At 40.0% G+C, this 18,801-nt stretch overlaps 1 protein-coding gene across 5 annotated transcripts in view; it reads right to left on the bottom strand.

The window, feature by feature from the left end:
• Positions 1 to 520: 520 nt before the first annotated feature.
• Tbc1d32 (TBC1 domain family, member 32) overlaps positions 521 to 18,801 on the bottom strand; it is a 157,282-nt gene continuing 139,001 nt past the window's right edge. For 4 of the 5 annotated variants that reach the window (XM_013516658.1, XM_013516656.1, XM_013516655.1 and 1 more), the window contains 3 exons: positions 14,739 to 14,879; positions 9,589 to 9,777; positions 521 to 1,604 (listed from right to left, as the gene is read on the bottom strand). In XM_013516658.1, the coding sequence (XP_013372112.1) occupies positions 1,485 to 1,604; positions 9,589 to 9,777; positions 14,739 to 14,879 (450 nt within the window). In that variant the 3' untranslated portion in view covers positions 521 to 1,484. Of the gene's footprint in view, positions 1,605 to 9,588; positions 9,778 to 14,738; positions 14,880 to 18,801 lie in introns of those variants that run through there. The other variant, XR_001234976.1, reaches the window with a different exon arrangement.

Consider the following 18,801-nt stretch of genomic DNA (forward strand, 5'->3'; position numbering starts at 1 on the left):
AATCCGTCAAATGGAAGCTTTCTGGCTCCAGCTGAAGTCACTTTTTTCAAATTAAACTGTCACAATCTAGACCTTACCTCACTTTCCAATCACAGTGACCAGGGACGTAGAATTAAACCACAGTTCCTTCTCCGCCTCTAATTCCAGTAACTCTGAGACAGAATGAGAAGAAACAGAAACAAGAACTACAGGTTGCACGGAACATCCTTCTCAGGGCAGTCTGGAAGCAGACAACGCTCGGCGCTTGGCTCACCGAGGCTCTCACTGAACTCACAGCAGCAGGGCCACAGTGCTCGCGGTGCCAAACTGACTCGCTCAGTTTATTCGCGCAGCTTTGCCACGCCCTTTACGGACACTACCGAACCCCTGCGCGGGCATTTGCACAGACTCGATTCGGGAAGGCTGACCCTGCAACAGTCTAAACCTCACCACTGAAAACTGCGCAGGACCAGGGCTTTCACATGCTAACAGGGAAAGTAAGTTGTAGACAATTCGTTTTTGGGGAAAAGGGGAAGTAAGCTTTAGTTTCAGAATGGCTTTAATGGGCAAATTACAGTTATACATAAACAATACAGAATGACTTCTTCCATGTAAAAAAATTTGAAATGTTGATGACTAAGGATAATTCAATATATTCACGCGCTTCCATTTACAGAGGACATTCGACAGTTACAAACATAGACCACCACATAGAGTACTACTCTCACTGGCACACAGACTTCTATTTAAATAAAACATAGTGTCAGTCATTCCAAATAATTTAGAAATGTATTCCCCCTTATATTTTCAGATTCAACATACATCAAATCTATAACTAAAGAAATGTACAACAAATACAAGTACAATGCTTATCAGTATAAAATAACCACTGTATCCTTTACATGAACCATATAAAGATGACATTTCAAATAAAAAATTATTAAAAATTACAAGTTGATACAGGTACCAAAAGCATCTCCTAGAAAAACAATTATGTATAGGAATAGTAGTTCTTCTATCATATGCTGTGAAAAATATTTGTTCTTCCAGATGTAAAATAAGCAGATGTGCTGCTGTCCGTTTTCCTGTACATAAAGAGACACAAATACTGGAGAAACAACTGTTTTTCCTTATCTCGTAGATTCTTCAATAAAACATTTATTTATACTATTACTACTTCCCACACTCATTGGAACAAATATTTCCATCACCTGGTAAAGATGCCGATGGAGCAGTAGGCCGGCGCTAACTCCTAAACATAAACAGCAGCTACAAGTCAGCCACGTGTGACCGTAAAACGTCCCAGAGCAAGGCACTCACCAAAAGGAACTTCTTTCACAAATTAGGCTGATGCCAACTTGAATATGTTATCATATTCAAAACCTCTCAGTACTGACTTATAACGTCTATCACAAAGCATATGTTGTACATGCAGATAGAAAATAATCGAGTCCTTGGTTTCCTCTAAAAATGAGTAAGACATAAATTAAGCTGCATCCTGCGACCTATGTGGTCTGCACTCTGATGCTCCGCATATCCCTCAGCAGTGCTGGTCGGTAGTTCTGCTCCAACATCTCCATGTATTCAAAGTAGTCACTCACTCGAAACCCACGCAGTGCTTCCTCCTGCCAAAGCACACAAACGGGAGCGCGTTCAGTTGGTGAAGTCACACACCTCCACGCTGGCGACCTGTCACAGCCGACGTGTCTGCAGCTATGACGGCGGGGGCAGTCTGCGTGACGGTCAGTGTGTAACTGCTCCCGTTCAGTGGGGTGTGAATGCGTACAGCAGGAACCAATCAGGTCCTTGGAAGCAAAGTTGTCTGCTGCCAAAACCAAAATGCTTTGCAGCTAATGTAAAGCAAAACAAACTCCTAGACGGGAAATATCTACAAAATGACACTGTACTGTCATAGTGCAAAAAGCATCTGTTACTCAGCTACTGTTAAAACCCCCAACAGCCTGTGTTTCGTAACGTGGGTACTATGAGTGTCTAAACTAATTTGGAACTTAATGATTAGTGTCCCAAATGAGGCACTGTGGAATAAACAGTAAGAATATCCATTTAGAATTTTATAATCTTTGGGAGGATTTTGACTACTCCTTTTAGTATCTCGAAACACTCTCATGAGTACCTGCCTGTAAGCTCAACAAAATGATTCTCAGAAAAATAGTCATCCTTAACTCAGTGTAATCATGTGAGGAGTTTTATAGGTTACAGAAAATCTCAACAATTCACACCTTTCGGGAGTTTATAGTTTAGAGGCAAGAACACATTCACACACAAAAAATCCAAAAGGATGAAGACAATACACATCAAACACCAGATACTGTGCTGGTGGCCATCAATTCATAGGAGAGAGGCATCAGGGTAGAAGCGCTGGGACAACAGCACACAACTCTCACTGACTGGATCATTTTGAAGGCCTCGGGCATCACTAGTCATGAGCAATAATTCTCAGACTGCAAGTAACTGGGCAAACTTCTTCTTTTGCCATGTACCAGTTAAAATCTACACAATCTGAGGGACAGTTTAGTTGGGTCTTCCTAAAAAGATGAGTGCCTGCCTGTGAGGCTGACAGCAGTTGCAGTCAGTGAGTGACTTTTACACACAGCATTGCATGCTACAGCTGGAGCTAATACCTTGAACACAAATGCTTGAACTCCTAACTCTAAAATAACTGCAGCATTATTTCACCCCATCCCGCTCCTTCATTCACGCACTCTCCCATTTTGTACATAAGACTTTTCGTGATGCACCTAAGATACAAGAAAGAAGGAGACCCGGACCCTGACCTAAACATCAACAGCTGCGGTACACAGCACGTCCCGGTCCATGGACTTGGACTGAGTCAAAGCGGACATGTTCGCCTGATGAGGAGCAGAACTGCAAATCTCTGTCCTATTAAAGTAATTCACTTGTCTGTCAGGGGAAGAACAGGATCAGAGTAAGAGAAAATCTTACTTCAAGAAGCATTTTAAACAGCGACTGTGGTAACCACGGAACTGTGATGAATTTAGCCATTTTCTTCAAATTACATGTGATTTGCTTTTATCACCCCTTCACTAGAAGCATACCTTAGCTGGAAAGCAGTTACGGTTGTGCGTTATTCTAAACAGAATAAAAAATGCAATGCCAGAACTGTTTCTGTATGCATTCACAGGTTTCCTAGAAATGTTCATCGTTCATTAAATGTGAATTGTAATCAGAGATGACAGCACTTGGACAATTTCCCTAATAATACTTTCTTGGGCGAAATATAAGCAATATCTACTTAACATTTTTTCATTATTGCATTAATTTAAACATAAAACTATCTAGGAAAGCCATAGCTATTATTGGTCACATATATTTCTTTTCTTAGAACATACTTCTGGAAATCATTCCTTTCATTTTAGGCATTAAAGAGAATGTGGAAAAATTCCCATAGAAATAGTTACAAAGTTATTCAGGTCTTATTTCTTTTTTAAAAATTCGTTAAATTTATCAGTACATTTTAGGTACACATAGTATCACATTCATCACAGGGAATATGAGTACCTGTGACATACTTGATTCTGTTTTCCCCCATTTCCCAACCCTCCCTTCAACTCCTCTTCCCCTCGTTATTTACAAAAGCTTTGTTTCCATTTTTTTCTTTTCTCCTTTTTCCCTTTCCTTTCTTCCTCCCTCCCCACTTCCTAGTTCCCCTTCCCATCTGAACATTTTCTTCCTGTTCATAATATCTGTTATACACTTTGGTCCTTATTTACACTTTCATTTTCTCACACCAGAGAAACAGTGTGTTTACATGTGTGTATCTGAGTTATCTCTGAAGAGTGTGGACTCAGGTGCACCCATTCAGCTAGAAATGTCTCAAGCTCATCCTTTTCAGCCCAGTAGTACTTCTTCACTTCTTTACCCATTCATCAGTTGGTGGGTATGTGCGCTATTTCCAAGATTTATCTATGGCAAACGGTGCTGCTATATACACGGGTATGCATATATCACTGTACGATGCTTTTAATTCTTTCAGGAAGATATTAAGATCTTATTTCACCAGAGAAAAACTTAAATGCACATTTTGAAAGGAATGTTTTTAAAATAAAATAGTTTACTTAAAATTTGTAGGCAATTTTAGCTCTGAATAACACTTCACAATAGCTGAATTTTACTTTTAGTCTTCAAAGTAGAATATTTTTCATCATACCTATTTTAAGTAGATAACTTTACATGTAATTATGATCATCTGGACAGCCAGCTTGTCATTCAATTACAACAGACCATTCCTTCAAATACTGCTTTATTGTAATTATTTCATTTTAGACCTAAATATATTGGATTACGTGTAAATATGAATGTACTTATTTTTTACATAGTCAGGTATTAACTATACAAGGTAATCTCTTGTTTTGTAACAACAGTATGGTATTTGTTCAAGAAAAGGTTTTTTAAAAATAGGTTAAAATAAGCCTAGTGCCCGTGTGTGTGTGTGTGTGTGTGCGCGTGTGTGTTGCTCAGGGCTAAACCCAGGGCCTGCACACGGAGCTACATCCCCAGCCCTATTTAAAAATTTTACTTTACAATAAGGTCTTGTTCCAAGGCTGGGCTCAGACTCATTTTCTACTTGTTACTCAGCTGATGAGCTTCCAACGATTTCCTTTCATCATTCATTCTGGGTTTTAACTGCTGAGTTACCAAAGAGCGTTAAAAATCACCATTCCGCGCCATGCGTTCTGTGCAGTCAGTATTGCACGGTGTGCGATATACACAGCTGCCCTGCTCTGTGTTTACAAGTCCCGTTTTCTTTTCCTCTTGAAAGCATTTGATTAAGGTCCACCGAACTTAGGATTTCTTTAAAGGCAACAGGACAACCGATTCATTAGGAGGAACCCAGGACTTGCAGTCAGCATTCAAACTCTCCCCAGTGTACACAGGCACTTAGAAACATTTGTTTGAAATTAGTTTCTGCAATATTTTTTAAAACCAACTGATGCAAAGAATGTTTAAAGTCTGGGTATAACTTGCTTTCCACAACTTTAGGACTATTAGGCACATTCTGACATTCGTTCCCACACATTTACTTATGGCTTTACAAGGTGTTTTTAAACAGCTTCTTATAACTTACGGAGCAAAAGATTAAGTTCCCTTGGGTTAAAATGGAGTACAGCTGGCTTATTGCGAACATGTAGAAGTTAGCACACTTAATGCAGTTTACTTAGCGAAGGATCTGCATTAGTGTCAAACCTCATGCAAGAAGGGCCTGAGATGGAAGAGTCTCAGGAGAACAGCTCTGCCCTCTACCCTTGCTAGAAATGCCCTGCCTGACCCCTACCATTTAAAAGAGGAGCTTCTCATGGCTGAAGTAAACTTCCTGGAAGCAATGTTTCTTCTGGTATGTACTCATGAATTGCTTGGTAATTAGAAATTCTGGGACTCAGTATCTTTAAAATGTTGCATTTCAGTACTAAAAAGCTCCAAAGGTAACACTGTGATGTATTCTAAAGACTTCAAGCTACTTGAGACTTCGTAGCACAATCTAAGAACTCACGGCACTGCCGTGTAAGTTCCGACTGAGTAGGTCTGAGAGAGAGCGTAAGTACCCAACCTGATGCAGGATAAGCAGCTTAGGTGTGAGTGTGGGTCTGGAGAGAGTGAGGGGTTCTGGAAGATTCGGCACAGAGTATGTTCCTCCTGAAGACTGAAGCCCAGGTGCAGGACACTTGGACCTGTCCAGTGACGAGAGCCGACGTGGTTCCGGCTGGTTCGTGAGACAACAGGTCTCGATCAGATTCAGAACCAAGGATGTTGCTGGCCAAGGGGTGAAGGTGAATACGTCAGGTGCTGCTATGCTGTGATACTAAGAGGTCCCTGAGGCTGGGCAAACATGGGGACAGAAAGCAGCCTGAGCCTAGCTATGGACTCAGAACACTACTTCCTCTGCTGTATTCTCTACACAGATGTTTCTTAACAGAGAAGCAAGAATAAGAGAGGGACACGGCAGGGGTATAGGACCTGGATACCTGCTTTTTCTGAAGCACTTGCTTGGTTCAGGTGATTGTCCTAGAAATCTTTTTACAGATGTTACCTCATCTACTTCCTCCACAACCCTGTAGCACAAGGAGCTTAAACCATGACCCTAGCTTACACAGAGAGTGACAAACCGAGGCTTTAAACTCAGTCTCAGGCGAAGCAGAGAAACGATATAAAGGCCATGAAGAAAACCTACCTCAGCATACGGCAGGACACGTTTTATTCACCCCCTGAAATGGTGAGCTGCTTTGGGGACTGTGCATACTTCTGTCTCCTAAAAGCCTGGTATTTCAGTTTTTCTCAGGCTCATTTCTGTTTCTTACCCTGTCAACATCTTCGGGTAATGGCAGCTGCTACCACATTAACAATAACAAAAATCCCTCTTGACAATTTACTGATTGGGCTGAAATTAACCTGATTTTTCCTAATTATAAATTGATTTTGCCATAATATGCGGGATTTAGTTCAAGCATTTTAATTATGTATTTTGAACCTTCACAGCCTGATTTTCACTGGAAGATAATCTTTTCCTACCCTGGCATTTCAGTGACATTTGTTCCCAGGTTGAATTTAAAAGCTAAAACCATGATCACTGCCAGCCTATTAGCATGTTAGAGAGGGGTGGAAAAGTGCCAGTCTTTGAAACACTTGGCGTCTCTTCACGTGAGCTACTGCTAACCTGCCACGAGATCTGTGTGTGTGTGTGTGTGTGTGTGTGTGTGTGTGTGTGTGTGTGTGTGTTACAGGTGAGACCACTAAGATTTCTTCTTCAAAAGATTAAAAAGGAGCTTAGACTTTCTAGTGAGCTGTGATGTGTGAGAATACTGATTTCCTTGGATGTCTTTCTTTTTGGGGGGATGTTTTTCTTTACAGAATTATGATGCCCACAAACTCTCTGAACCACTGTCAGTCATAGATACAAAATGTTTTAAAATTCCCAGCACCCTTTCATCCCAAAAGACAGAGACAGACAGACAGACAGACAGACACAAGCTGGCGCCTCCAGCCCCAAGACTTGCCAGAGATCCCCCAAGTTCTGCTCTGCCTGCCGCCTGCGCTAATGTATTCCTCACCACAGCGATGGCTGCCTGTTCTGTGATGCAGCTGAGGTCTCTGCCGTAGGTACAAAGATTCCATGAGAAAAACACCATTTCTTGCTGATATCAACTCCGACCCACGGAATTCATCTCATCTAACCCTCCACCGGTTTAGTCAGAAGAGAAGAGAACAAGGCTGTCTGCACTCTCCTCCCCCGGCAACCTGGGGCTGCCGATCAGGGTTCACCGCCTTCTGCACCTGAGATCCCAGCTCATCTTTTTAATATATTGACTCAGAATCATAAAGAACTATTTCAGGGTCATTAGAAATGTAGGCAAGGAGCCTCGACTCTCAGTTACCCGACTTACAGTCTCCAGCCTAGACCAAAATGAATACAAATGGGCTAATATTTCCTCTATCCCCCGTCCTTCAGGCGGACTTTTATTGCTGAAGCAATGCTTTTATTATGACACTTTCTGTCAATATATGAAACTTAAAGCAGGGGAAGAATTTTCAATTTTCCGAAACTATCTACTTATCTATACTTTCTCAGGAATACCTGATAATAACTGAAAGCATTTGTGGCTTTCAGTATTTTAAAAACTATTTCAATTGGGTCTGGTTATTTGAGCTCACACATTTATAAGTCAAATGTTTATATTTTATATAATGATCAAATATGTCCTTTTAAAAGTTGTTTCATTATTTAAAAAGTATAATACAATTTTTAAAGGCTACAAATATATACAACAAAAAGTCAGAGTCCCCCGTTCTGCTTATGTTCTCCTATCTTAGAAGCAATCATGATTAAACATATAGAACTACAGAATAATGTGGTTAAACCATCTATGCAAGGTTATCATGACAGTTGCGATACAGTTGTGATACTGATATATACAGCTAGATGGAGAACTACTAACTTTCTCCTCTCTTTCAAAAAGTCTCAGGTTTTAGGTCAGAAAGTATAAAACTTAATTTCCAAGGCTTAATCCCTATAACTACAGTGAAATGGGGGTTTTTAAAAAATGTATCCATTCCTGACTTGAGGAATATAGTAGGCACTATTCAAGACTTTAAAAGTCTGTAAATTAAGTTGGAGGATTGATCAAAAATGTGGTGAATGTTTAAATTTTTAAAAATTAAGATAAAACACTCATTGCTACTCATCCCTCTCAAAATACTCAAACACACTGCCGCACTTTGCACTCGCTCATCTCACCGTCTTCACAGTGAGTCTCTCACCGTGACACATTTCTGAAAGTGTAAACGCTCTTGTATATTTTGACCAGGCCTTGTGGACAGACCAAGTCATAGTTGTTTTGGAACTAAAATATTACATTGGGAAAGAGGCACAAAAACTAAACAGTAATTTAAGATAGTGCTGAAAACTGCCTAAGCAACCAAAGTGGGATGAGGGGTAGTGGGTTATGGGATAGGGAGATATTCAGATTATAAGAAAACAGAAAAATTTCATGTTCTGAAATGCTTGTAACTGCCCTCCATCCATTGTTGGAAATAAACCTACAGTCATCTTCAGCGTACGTCCCGCTTGTGTGATCCTCCTTGTTCTACAAATCCCCTCCTGCATATCGTTTTTGTGTGTGTTTCTACCTGAGTTTTCCTCCACACTGGGAACCACGGTCTGCACACATTATCACTAGGAAGTGTCTAGAATTATAGGGACACATGAAGTTTCTGGAGACCTCTGAGTTGACAGACTGAGAGTCTGAAAATCTTAAATGACCACTAGCATTCATTTAAAGAAAAAAGGTATGAAGTGGAAAATAACTGGCTAGTATGTAGTATTAAAGGAACAAAATCTGGTCGCAGAGAAACTGTTTTGGCCTACAGAAACTCTAGAAGGTGACACTGCTGGTCTGGGTGAGCGTGTGGCATGCGTGCCTGTGGGGCGGCAGGGGAGAGGGGAGGAACCACCTCAGACTCAAAGCAAGATTTTGAGTCCCAACAGTCGTGAGTTTCCACGGAGAGTCACCCATCGGAGTGCATTTATACACCGCATACTCCCCGAAGATCGGAGCTTCAAGTGTCACATTATTGTAATGGCTGAAGTAAGTAATTATATTTTGCTCTAAAATATTACCAGACATAACATTCTTAAAAGAATGCTGCAATAGAACCACCTTTCATGAAAACCTCTCATAAAAATAGAAATTTAAGAAAATATGATGAAGGATATGAAGGTACAGCAAATTAAATGTTTATTAAAAAGTATCAAACCTCTGGCCAGTGCTTTTATTGGCCAAATAAGACACAGTGATGCTAAAAGAAGCATGTCTTTCGGGAGAGCACACTAGTCCAGAGCAAAGTGTGAGGTCCAGGCAGCTTGACCACACGGCCCGGCTCTACTCTAGCTGTGCACTTGGAGTAACTTATTTAACTCCTGCCTCACCTCCTTTATCTCTGAAATGGAGATATTCAGAACACCTGCCTCTCAAAGTTGCTTCGGAACTGGATGAATGTCTAGAAAAGCTTCTGACATTACACACCCCAAGCTGGCTATTACGCCTCCATCAGCATTCCCCCGCGATATAAACGTACCTTTAGGAACACCTGCAGATCTTGGGCTTGAGTATGGTGTAGAATCTCTTGCTGCAGATGCTTGAATATAGCTACGCAGATATATACTTGATAGTCAGGACCAAGGAAAATGCAAGTTGCAATGTAATGGCATATTTCTATCCAATCTAAGTAATTCCAGAAACACTGAGTGATCCATTGCAGGCAAATCTTTAAAAAAAAAGGAAGTTTATTAAAAAGCTTATTAAACTACATCTGACTTTTAAAAAGCAGCCACCAATAGTAACACAAAACCGTGAAAACCTTGCATTAATTAAGCATGACATTCTGCATAGCTGCCTAACGAGTGGGTCTCCCCCGTGTGCGCATGACAGCAAGCCCGCGGCCCGAGACGCAGGCATCCGGGAAAGTTGAGGGTGTTCGCGTGGTTACTGCTGACGCCTTCGCTGGACGTGCTGCTTGCCTCTCACCCAGAACACCAGTCGGCTCTCTGCAGACAACAAACGCTAAGAGGCTATTTTAACTCAGAGATTCGAATTTCCCTGTCCTACCTACAATCACAGATGTTTAATTATGCAGATGGCAGACTGCTAAATGTTAGATTAATGCAAATGGACTCTTGCCGAAACAGAAAACAATTTAAACCACACAGAATTATATAACATAAAAACTGAGAGCTAATGTAGAGAATAATTTGGAAATGAGACTTTTTACAAAAAGGTTGCTTTTCAGTTTTGTTTTTGCCCTTTCGTTTAGCTTATTTTCTGAATAACATTTGTTCATACTGTAAGAGCAATATACTCCCATTATGGAAAATGGGAAAGTTTTTTAAAAATAACAGTGACAAAGAGATTAACACTAACAATTTGGTACATTAATGTTATGGACTGAGTCCACAAGCCTCCTTAAAAAAGATGGCAAGGGTTCTATCTGTAACTCCCATAGCCCAGCATGTGACCTCAGTAAAGTCAAGAGTTTGCTTAAAATTACTTACAGACTTCCAGGTAAGAACAGGTTAGATGTGACTGCTAAATGACCAAGTTTCATGATTCAAAGACACTATTTTTAACAACTCTGCCTGCCTTACTTTATTTGCTTAGCAACCAAGAAATTAGCAACAAAGAATTAGCAACAAAGAAAACTAACCTCAGAATCCTAGTGTTATTAAGTGAAATCCTCACTACACAAGTTACATTAATAAGTTGATTCACTTCACTGATTCTGAATTTTCCATCAGCCACTTAAGAAAGGTTAAAAGTTTAAATGAAATACAATTGGGAAATATTTTTTAAACTACAAAAAGTCATTACAAGAATATAAGACAGTATCCTTGTTGTACATTAAGGTAAGACTGGTTTGCATTTATACTTAAGTTTAGAAAAGGGCCATCACAAACTATGAAAGTGTCCTTGGGTCCAGCATTGGTGAAGGGGTCCTGCGCAGGAGGAAGCTGAGCTGGATTCTTAGGGGACATCTACGGGCTCATCCACGGGGTGCAGCGCACCCATCTGACAAGCAGGGCGAGCGCCCACACAAGCACAGGACACAGATCTTTCAGTAAGCGGTACTTCTTAAGCCAGAAAAGTGAACAAAATACAAAAGGACAGTTTTTAAGGGAAAATAAAACTTCAAAAAGTTAATCAGAACATGATTTTCTGTTACTCACTTGAGAGAAGATATATTCAAACTTCTATTTTCTTTCCAATCTCAGTTACTCTTAAAAGAAATTCTAATCAACAAATATGCACTTCTGAGCATGTTTAATGTTTTGTACTCTGGTTGAGCTTATTACTTTTACTCTAGAGAACTCTATATTTCATGTAGCAACCTTCCCACAAATCCTGCACTAATCAACTAATCCCCTACTGCCTAAAAATACATAACTTCAAAAAGCTCTGCTCCTAATTAGATCAAGATGAATAAGCTTTAACATCAAATCTGTACCCAGATAATTACTTTATCACATATACCTACTTAGTTACTTAAACCCTGTTTTCATATTTTATAATTAGCAATAAAATGAAAAATAATATAAACAAAGCAATGAATATGTACTTCTGAAAGCCAAATGATTAGCTCAATAGGGAGCCATTATAAGAGCATTTTTACATTAATTTAAGAAAAAGATTAACATTACTGCTTAGAAATAATACAATACCTTTATTAAATAAATCTATTTATATGTAGTTTCAAATTGATAAAATAATTTAACTAATAAAATATATCAAATCAATAGAAGAATGTGTTTCTTTTGATTGCTAAATGGATACAGTGGGGCCTGAGAGATTCCAAGCTTTTCCCATAGTCTTTAGTAATCCATTTTCACATTAAAGCACACATTACATAAACAGACTCAAAGGTTAAAAAAAAGATCAATGATCATCTTAACAAAAGCACAAAAAGCCTTTGACAAAATCCAACATCACTTCATGATAAAAATCCTCATGAAAGTAGTACAGAAAGATCTCACCCCAACCTGGTAAAGCCGTTTGTGACAAGCCCACAGACACCCTACAGGAGGATGAAAATCTGAAAACACCTCTAAATTAGGAGTGATACAAGGTGACCCTCTCACCACTCCTGTCCAATCTGGTGTTGCAAACTTAAGCCTGAGCAGTTGGGTAAAAGAAAGAAAAAGGTATGAAAACTAGAGGAAGAAATCAAATTATCCTTATTTTCAGATGGTGTAATTCTTCACATACAAGGCCCACAAACCTACACCAAAAGAATTTTAGACCTCATGAAGAAATCAACACACAAAAATCAGTAGCAGCATTCCTAAACATCAACAATGGGTTAGCTGAGCAGAAAACAATCAGAACAATTCCATGCACAATAGCTTAAAAAAAAAAAAACCAAACCTAGGAACTGATCTAACCAAGAATGTAGGAAGCATCTACAATGAAAATGTCAGCACACTGACCACAGCAAAGTGGACATGAGAAAATGAAAAGATCTCCCAAGCTCATGGGTTGGCAGAATTACTACCGGTCAGAATGGCCATGCTACCCAGAGGGATCTACTGATCCATGGCATCTCCATCAAAATGCCAGCGACATTCTTCACAGAACTGGAAAAATCAATCCTAAAATTCATATGGAAACACCAAGACCCAGAATAGTCAAAGCAATCTTGGGAGGGGGAGCAAGGCTGGAAGCATTATAGTAGCTGATTTCAAAACATACTACAAAGCCACAGTAATAAAAAGAGCATGGTACCGGCACAATAATAGACATGTGGACCAATGGAACAAAACAGAGGACACAGAAACAAACCCAGTTAACTACAGCCATATGGACAGAGCAGCCCCAAGTATACATTGGAGAAATGACATTCTCTTAACAACTGGCGCTAGAAAACTTGGTCTCCACTCATCAAAGACTGAAATTAGATCCCTGGCTCTCATTCTGTACAAGAATCAATGCAAAATGAATAAAAGACAGGTGTAAGACCTGCAAAAGAGAAACTGCTGAAGGACAGCACCAGGAAACCCTGCAGCAAAGGCACAGGCACAGCCTTGGAGTAGGACTCCGGGCAGCACAGGGAGCAGAGTCAGCATGTGTGATACATCACACTGGACAGCTCCCCAACAGAGAGGAGGGACAGCCCGCATGGCGGGAGGATGTCTGCCAGCCACTCTTCCAGCAGAAGATTAAAATCTGGAACATGTAAAGAGATCAAAACCCCAAACACCAAGAGAACATATAGCCTAATCAATAAAGGGACAAAGGAATCAAATTATCCTTATTTTTGGATGGTGTAATTCTTCACATACAAGGCCCACAAACCTACACCAGAAGACTTTTAGACCTCATGAAGAAATCAACACACAAAAATCAGTAGCAGCATTCATAAATGGACAAAAGAATTGAATAAACACTTCTCTAAGGAAGTACAAATGGCCAGGCAGGAAGGAAAGAATGGAGGGAGAAGAGGAGGAAGGGAGAGAGGAGACAGGAAACTAGAAGGTAGCTTTTGGAGAGGGGAGGGGAGAAAGAGGAGAGGGAGCATTGGGATTGGAAATATCAAGGTATGTTAAAGTCACACGCCAATTTCCCAAATGAACCTTACTTACCATTCTGCACTACTAACACGTAGTAATAGAAAGTAGTACATGGTTCATATAAGTAAAATATATATATTTTGGAGTGGGAGAGGTTTGGACAGTGGGTTCCACTTTTAAAGAACACAGAAACATTAAGGAATACACTAACGTGAGCAGTTAAAAGAAGACCTGACTCATTAATGAAACTATGAACACATAACTGAATGGGCTAATGTTCAAAGAAACACGAAATCCAAAAATGAGAAAAATTTGATCTATTAAATTAGTGACTAGTTTTTCAAAAGTCAAAAACTCAAGACCTAAATAACTGGAGCGCTCCTCATTTACATCAAGACAGTAAAATTAAGCAATTTGGTACATAGTCAAGAGTCTTAAAAATGTTCCTATCTTTTGAGTAAGTATTTCTACTTTTAGAAAGTCTGACCACAGTTGGGCGGTGGGGATCCAACCAGGGCCTCACCCATGCTAGCGAGCGCTCTACTACTGAGCTGCACCTCGGTCCTCGACCTGAAGATCCAGCTCAAAGGAGGAAGCTTCAGACACGACAACTCAGTGTAGCCTGACTGCAGCATGAGGAGGAAACAGCCACACCTGCACCAACACAGGCAGTGCACAGGAGGGGCACGGGCGCAGCCGCGACTGCTACGGCCACACAGACCGGGCGCTGTGGGAGCCCGGGCCGCGAAGGCATGGAACCCACCGCGTCCCGGGGCGGTGGCGAAGGCAGAGTCCTGTGAGCTTTCCCGTGTGCTGTGACAGTGTTCCCCGTACTGGTGCAATTCCTGTCCTGATCCCTCGGTTAACTCTTCTACGGCCTGCGTTTCACGTCATCAGTGCTGGGGAAGCACTGTTTCCACTGAAAAGCCCACATGATCTCACCAACTCTCACCAAGGTTTTGCCCCAAGAGCTGAAAAGAAACTCACAATCTGGGACAGCAGGGATCAACTATAATGCAAATCCTGTTTGAACAAGCAGGCTGGGGGGCCTGTTTAGAGATGTACGTGCACCCTTTTGTTGACTGGAACGAATTTCCCATTTCTGATGAGAAGCACATTTTCCCGAAAGACACGGATCTGGAGGAGCAGCGCTGCTCCGACGGGTTACCTGCGACGGTGCGAACCCAGACATGTGGAACGCCGAGGACACAAGCGGCGCCTCGGTCTTCAGCAGCATTTCAGTGCAGTGAGCGCTGCAGAAATAGGTGGGGTGGATGCCCGACTCCACGGTGTCAACCGGCAGGTACCTCTGCACCAAAGAGAAATCGAGAATGATTCAAAACATTCACACTGAGCTGAGCCCTTTTGTTGTGTTGAGAACTGCTGCTTCAAAATGCACCTGGCGGCATCAGGTTACTGCAATTATTATAATTATGTAAATTAAAGGTCAGACAGTTAAACACTGCAGAAGGAATAGTCTTAACAGAAGCAATGTCTAAGACACAGGAATGAAGTTCAAACTGTCATTCTGGCAATTTTAACGTGGAATGGTGAGCAAGGGCGTCTGACGAAGGAATGAACAAATGAGTGCACAGTAACAAAAACTTCACGTTTAACACTGGATGTACTTCAATGTGTTGCATGTCCTTGGCCTTGGCCAGTGATTTCAGAGTGCTAAAATCTTTCAGGTAGCTCTTGGGGTTATCTACCCAGTCCCTTTCTGTTCATTAACACTAACCCAAATCTGGGCCTGAGTTAATTATAATTCAAGTTGGGAACTCTAAAAATGAACACATCTTTAAAACTGAGGAACATGCACAAAGTACTCCATCGAAGTTTTGACGCCAGCTATTCTGTATAGTATTTTTATTTTATATTTCATGTAAATTTATGTGTTGCATGTTTATAAATATACACATACGTATTTACTAACAGTTTTCAGCAATGTCTTCATAAAATTGGTTATTTTTCCAATTGACCATTTATGTACATTTATCATTGCAAGTGATCAATAATGTTTTATTTACTGTCATGATAAATAGCAATAATTGCTTTTAACAAGCAATAATAAAGTTCAAGGTATAATTCTGTGTGAAGAAAAATGTTGAGATAGCAATTGTATTAATAAAAATTGATAATCAAATTAGATCTGATGATTACATAGTTAAAGAAACCTCTCAAAAGATATTTTACTTATTTTTTACCTTTATTGGACAACTCTTCTAAACTTGTGTGTGTGTGCACGCCTGTGTGTGTAACCACATACTGAATCCAGGGCCCTTCCATTGAGCGACATCCCAGCCCAGTGTTTAGTTTTCATTTTGAGATAGGGTCTTGCTAAATTGCCCAGATTAGGTTCAAACTTTCTGTCCTCCTGCCTCAACCTACCCGAGTGCTAGGATTACAGGCCTGCACCACCAGACCTAGCTAGACTACTTTTAATTTTTAAAAAGTTAACATTTTAAAATTAAAACAAATCAAACATAAATTATGTAAGAGTTAAAACATGGAGGATTTCTTTCTAACTTTATAGCTAACGTGCTCTTAAGGATTTCGGTTGAAGTTACTATAATCTGAAATTACCAAGTTGACTTGTCAGTAGATTTCCTGTTTTGTCATTCTTCATTGTAAATGATTTATTACTTCAGGGTGCAGGAAATATATTAGTAGGAATATATATAGTTCATATACCCTGCATGTGTAGTCCTTCACCCTATATTCTGAATAACAGAGTTTACCTTCCTTCAGGGGTCATCACTGAACAAAACGTAAAAGTATAATAAACAACTTGCAGTCTGATGATTCAGAGACACTTTGTTGTATTCACGTAACTATAGTTATATATAAAATACTATATATTTTTATAACAAGTTCCGTAGGAGACAGGTACATGGGAAATGTCAGTTCCATACAACGACGAGCACACAGACAGCATATGAAGTGGACATCTTACAATCAACTTTACAGATGTCCAGGACAAAACGATGGACTGAGTGAGAATTACTGTCAACTGATTTATGTCATGAAATACACGTGTTTCGCTATTTGTGGAATAAATACATCTAATAGACACAGCAAAAATCAACATATATATTTAAATTTTCAATATGAACTTAGGTAATATTTTTCTAAATACATGAGTAATAATAGTGTAGGAACTATATCACAGGAAATGACTCTTACTGTAGAATCTTTTCTATGTTATAATGGAAATACCTCTGGAGTAAGTTCATTAATAAACAGAAGACAACAGAAATCAATTGTATTCTCAAAGAAAATAAGGCACTATTGTACAATGGATTTCCAAAGATAAGGCAAGAATTCTTCCACCTTTGTGAACTGAAAATTACAGCCCACTTTTTGGTAACCAACACAGCTCCTAAAATCAAACTTTACATAGAGCAGCTGCACTCAACGCAGACACTAATGACTGCATGCTAGAATGAAGGCAGTCACCTGCAATAGAAGTTTATTAGTCAGTCTATTAATTACCATCTCACAGCCCTAATTTACTGTAAACTGCGTTCATAAAACCAGATCACTAATGACAACTGAGTCACATCAGTACAACAAAGGGTCTCTGAGCCATCACACTGCACGCTGTTTATAATTCTCTCAGGGCTTTCTTTAGTGACAACTGCCTGAAAGAACAGAAACTCTATTACTCACAGTGTAGGACTAAGGCCTGCACACGCATCATGACAACACCGAACATATCCTGTAAGTAATATGTAAACTACTGTGTGAATTATGCTAGGAAAACTCCAGCAAAAGTGATCAAACATCTAAACCATTGGGAAATACCAGAGAGTGACATAATATGAAACTAAGATTTTATAAAATAACATTTTAGAGTGCTCTGCTCTAGTGATGAGAAGTGAAAAATATATGATTCAAAACCTAACAGTCTTTATTTTCTCTTCCACTATATGTAGTTCTAAAGAGGCATTTTATTCACGACACCAAGAAAAATCTGACTGTGTGTCTCCATGGAAATTAAAAGGAAAGATCGCATTATAGACTGGAAACCCCAAGCAAACTGGTCCACGATGGCCCGTTCCAGCCTCCATCCGCCTCCAGAGATCCATGGGTGGGGGGTCATGTGACGGCAGAAAGATGGACCTGTCCGCCCTGCAGCGGGACACAGAGGAGACCAACGATTCCTCAAAACTTTAATTCTGTGACTCGAGAAAACATAACTCTCTTCCTCTCAGGAGTAAAACAGGGAAACAGAATCTTCAAGGGAAAGTTCCGACACTCATCCTTGTTCCATGGGGGTCACTGCGAAGGGTGACAGTGTGCTGTTACGAGCGGGCCACCACAGCGTAAACCAAGGTCCGTACCTAAACTCCATTAGAGTGTCCCCTCCGCCACCCTGAGCCAGGTCATCCTTTCCGAGGAGACAGCCTGGCCTCCGCGGTGCTCTCCTCCCTGTGCCTGTGACCTGCCTGTGGGAGGAACAGTCCGGGTCACAGGCTAGCGCGTGACTTTAGCCTGAATTCACATCAGTACAGTTTTGTTTGTATCTGCGCAGAAAATACTTTGGGTTTATTTCAATTCATTTGTTTTCCTTTTCGGTATACTGTACTAAAAGAGAAGGCATGGATGATTACTACTTTCATTATTATTTGAAATTAGGTATTCCTTACATGGAAGACCTTTTAAATTTTTCTTAATGATCATTTTGTAAAAAAAAAAATAAAAACATATCATTTTGTCAATAGCTTTAGCATTAACAATTAGGAAAACAGATTCTTGTTGGAACTCCATAAACAGATTATCATTTTAAAAGATTTTTTAAAATTTAACACAAATAATAATTAAAGATAATTTACCATAGTCAATTAATCAAAGGGTTATTCTGGTTTAAATGACTTCAAAGGATTTTTTTTTTTTTTTTGAGACAGGGCCTTGCTGTGTAGTTCAGGCTGGCCTCAAACTCATGGTGATCCTCCTGCCTCAGCCTCTGGAGTGCTGGGATTATAGGCGTGTGTTATCATGCCCAGCCTCAAAGGATAAATCCTCAAATTATTTTTATCTCATGAGTATGGTCATAGTTTGCAAAATTCTGAGAACTCATGTCATTTTCAGTAACAAGTTTCATTACATCCTGTTTAATTATTCTAAATTTATTTTAAACTTTCTCGATGAAATTTGTTTGATATATTCTTAAGAATACAGAGGGTCGGGCTGGGGATTTAGCTCAGCGGCAAAGCGCCTGCCTAGCAAGC

This window comes from Chinchilla lanigera, unplaced genomic scaffold, assembly GCF_000276665.1.
Source record: "Chinchilla lanigera isolate Chin_1 unplaced genomic scaffold, ChiLan1.0 scaffold00035, whole genome shotgun sequence".
NCBI lineage: Eukaryota > Metazoa > Chordata > Mammalia > Rodentia > Chinchillidae > Chinchilla > Chinchilla lanigera.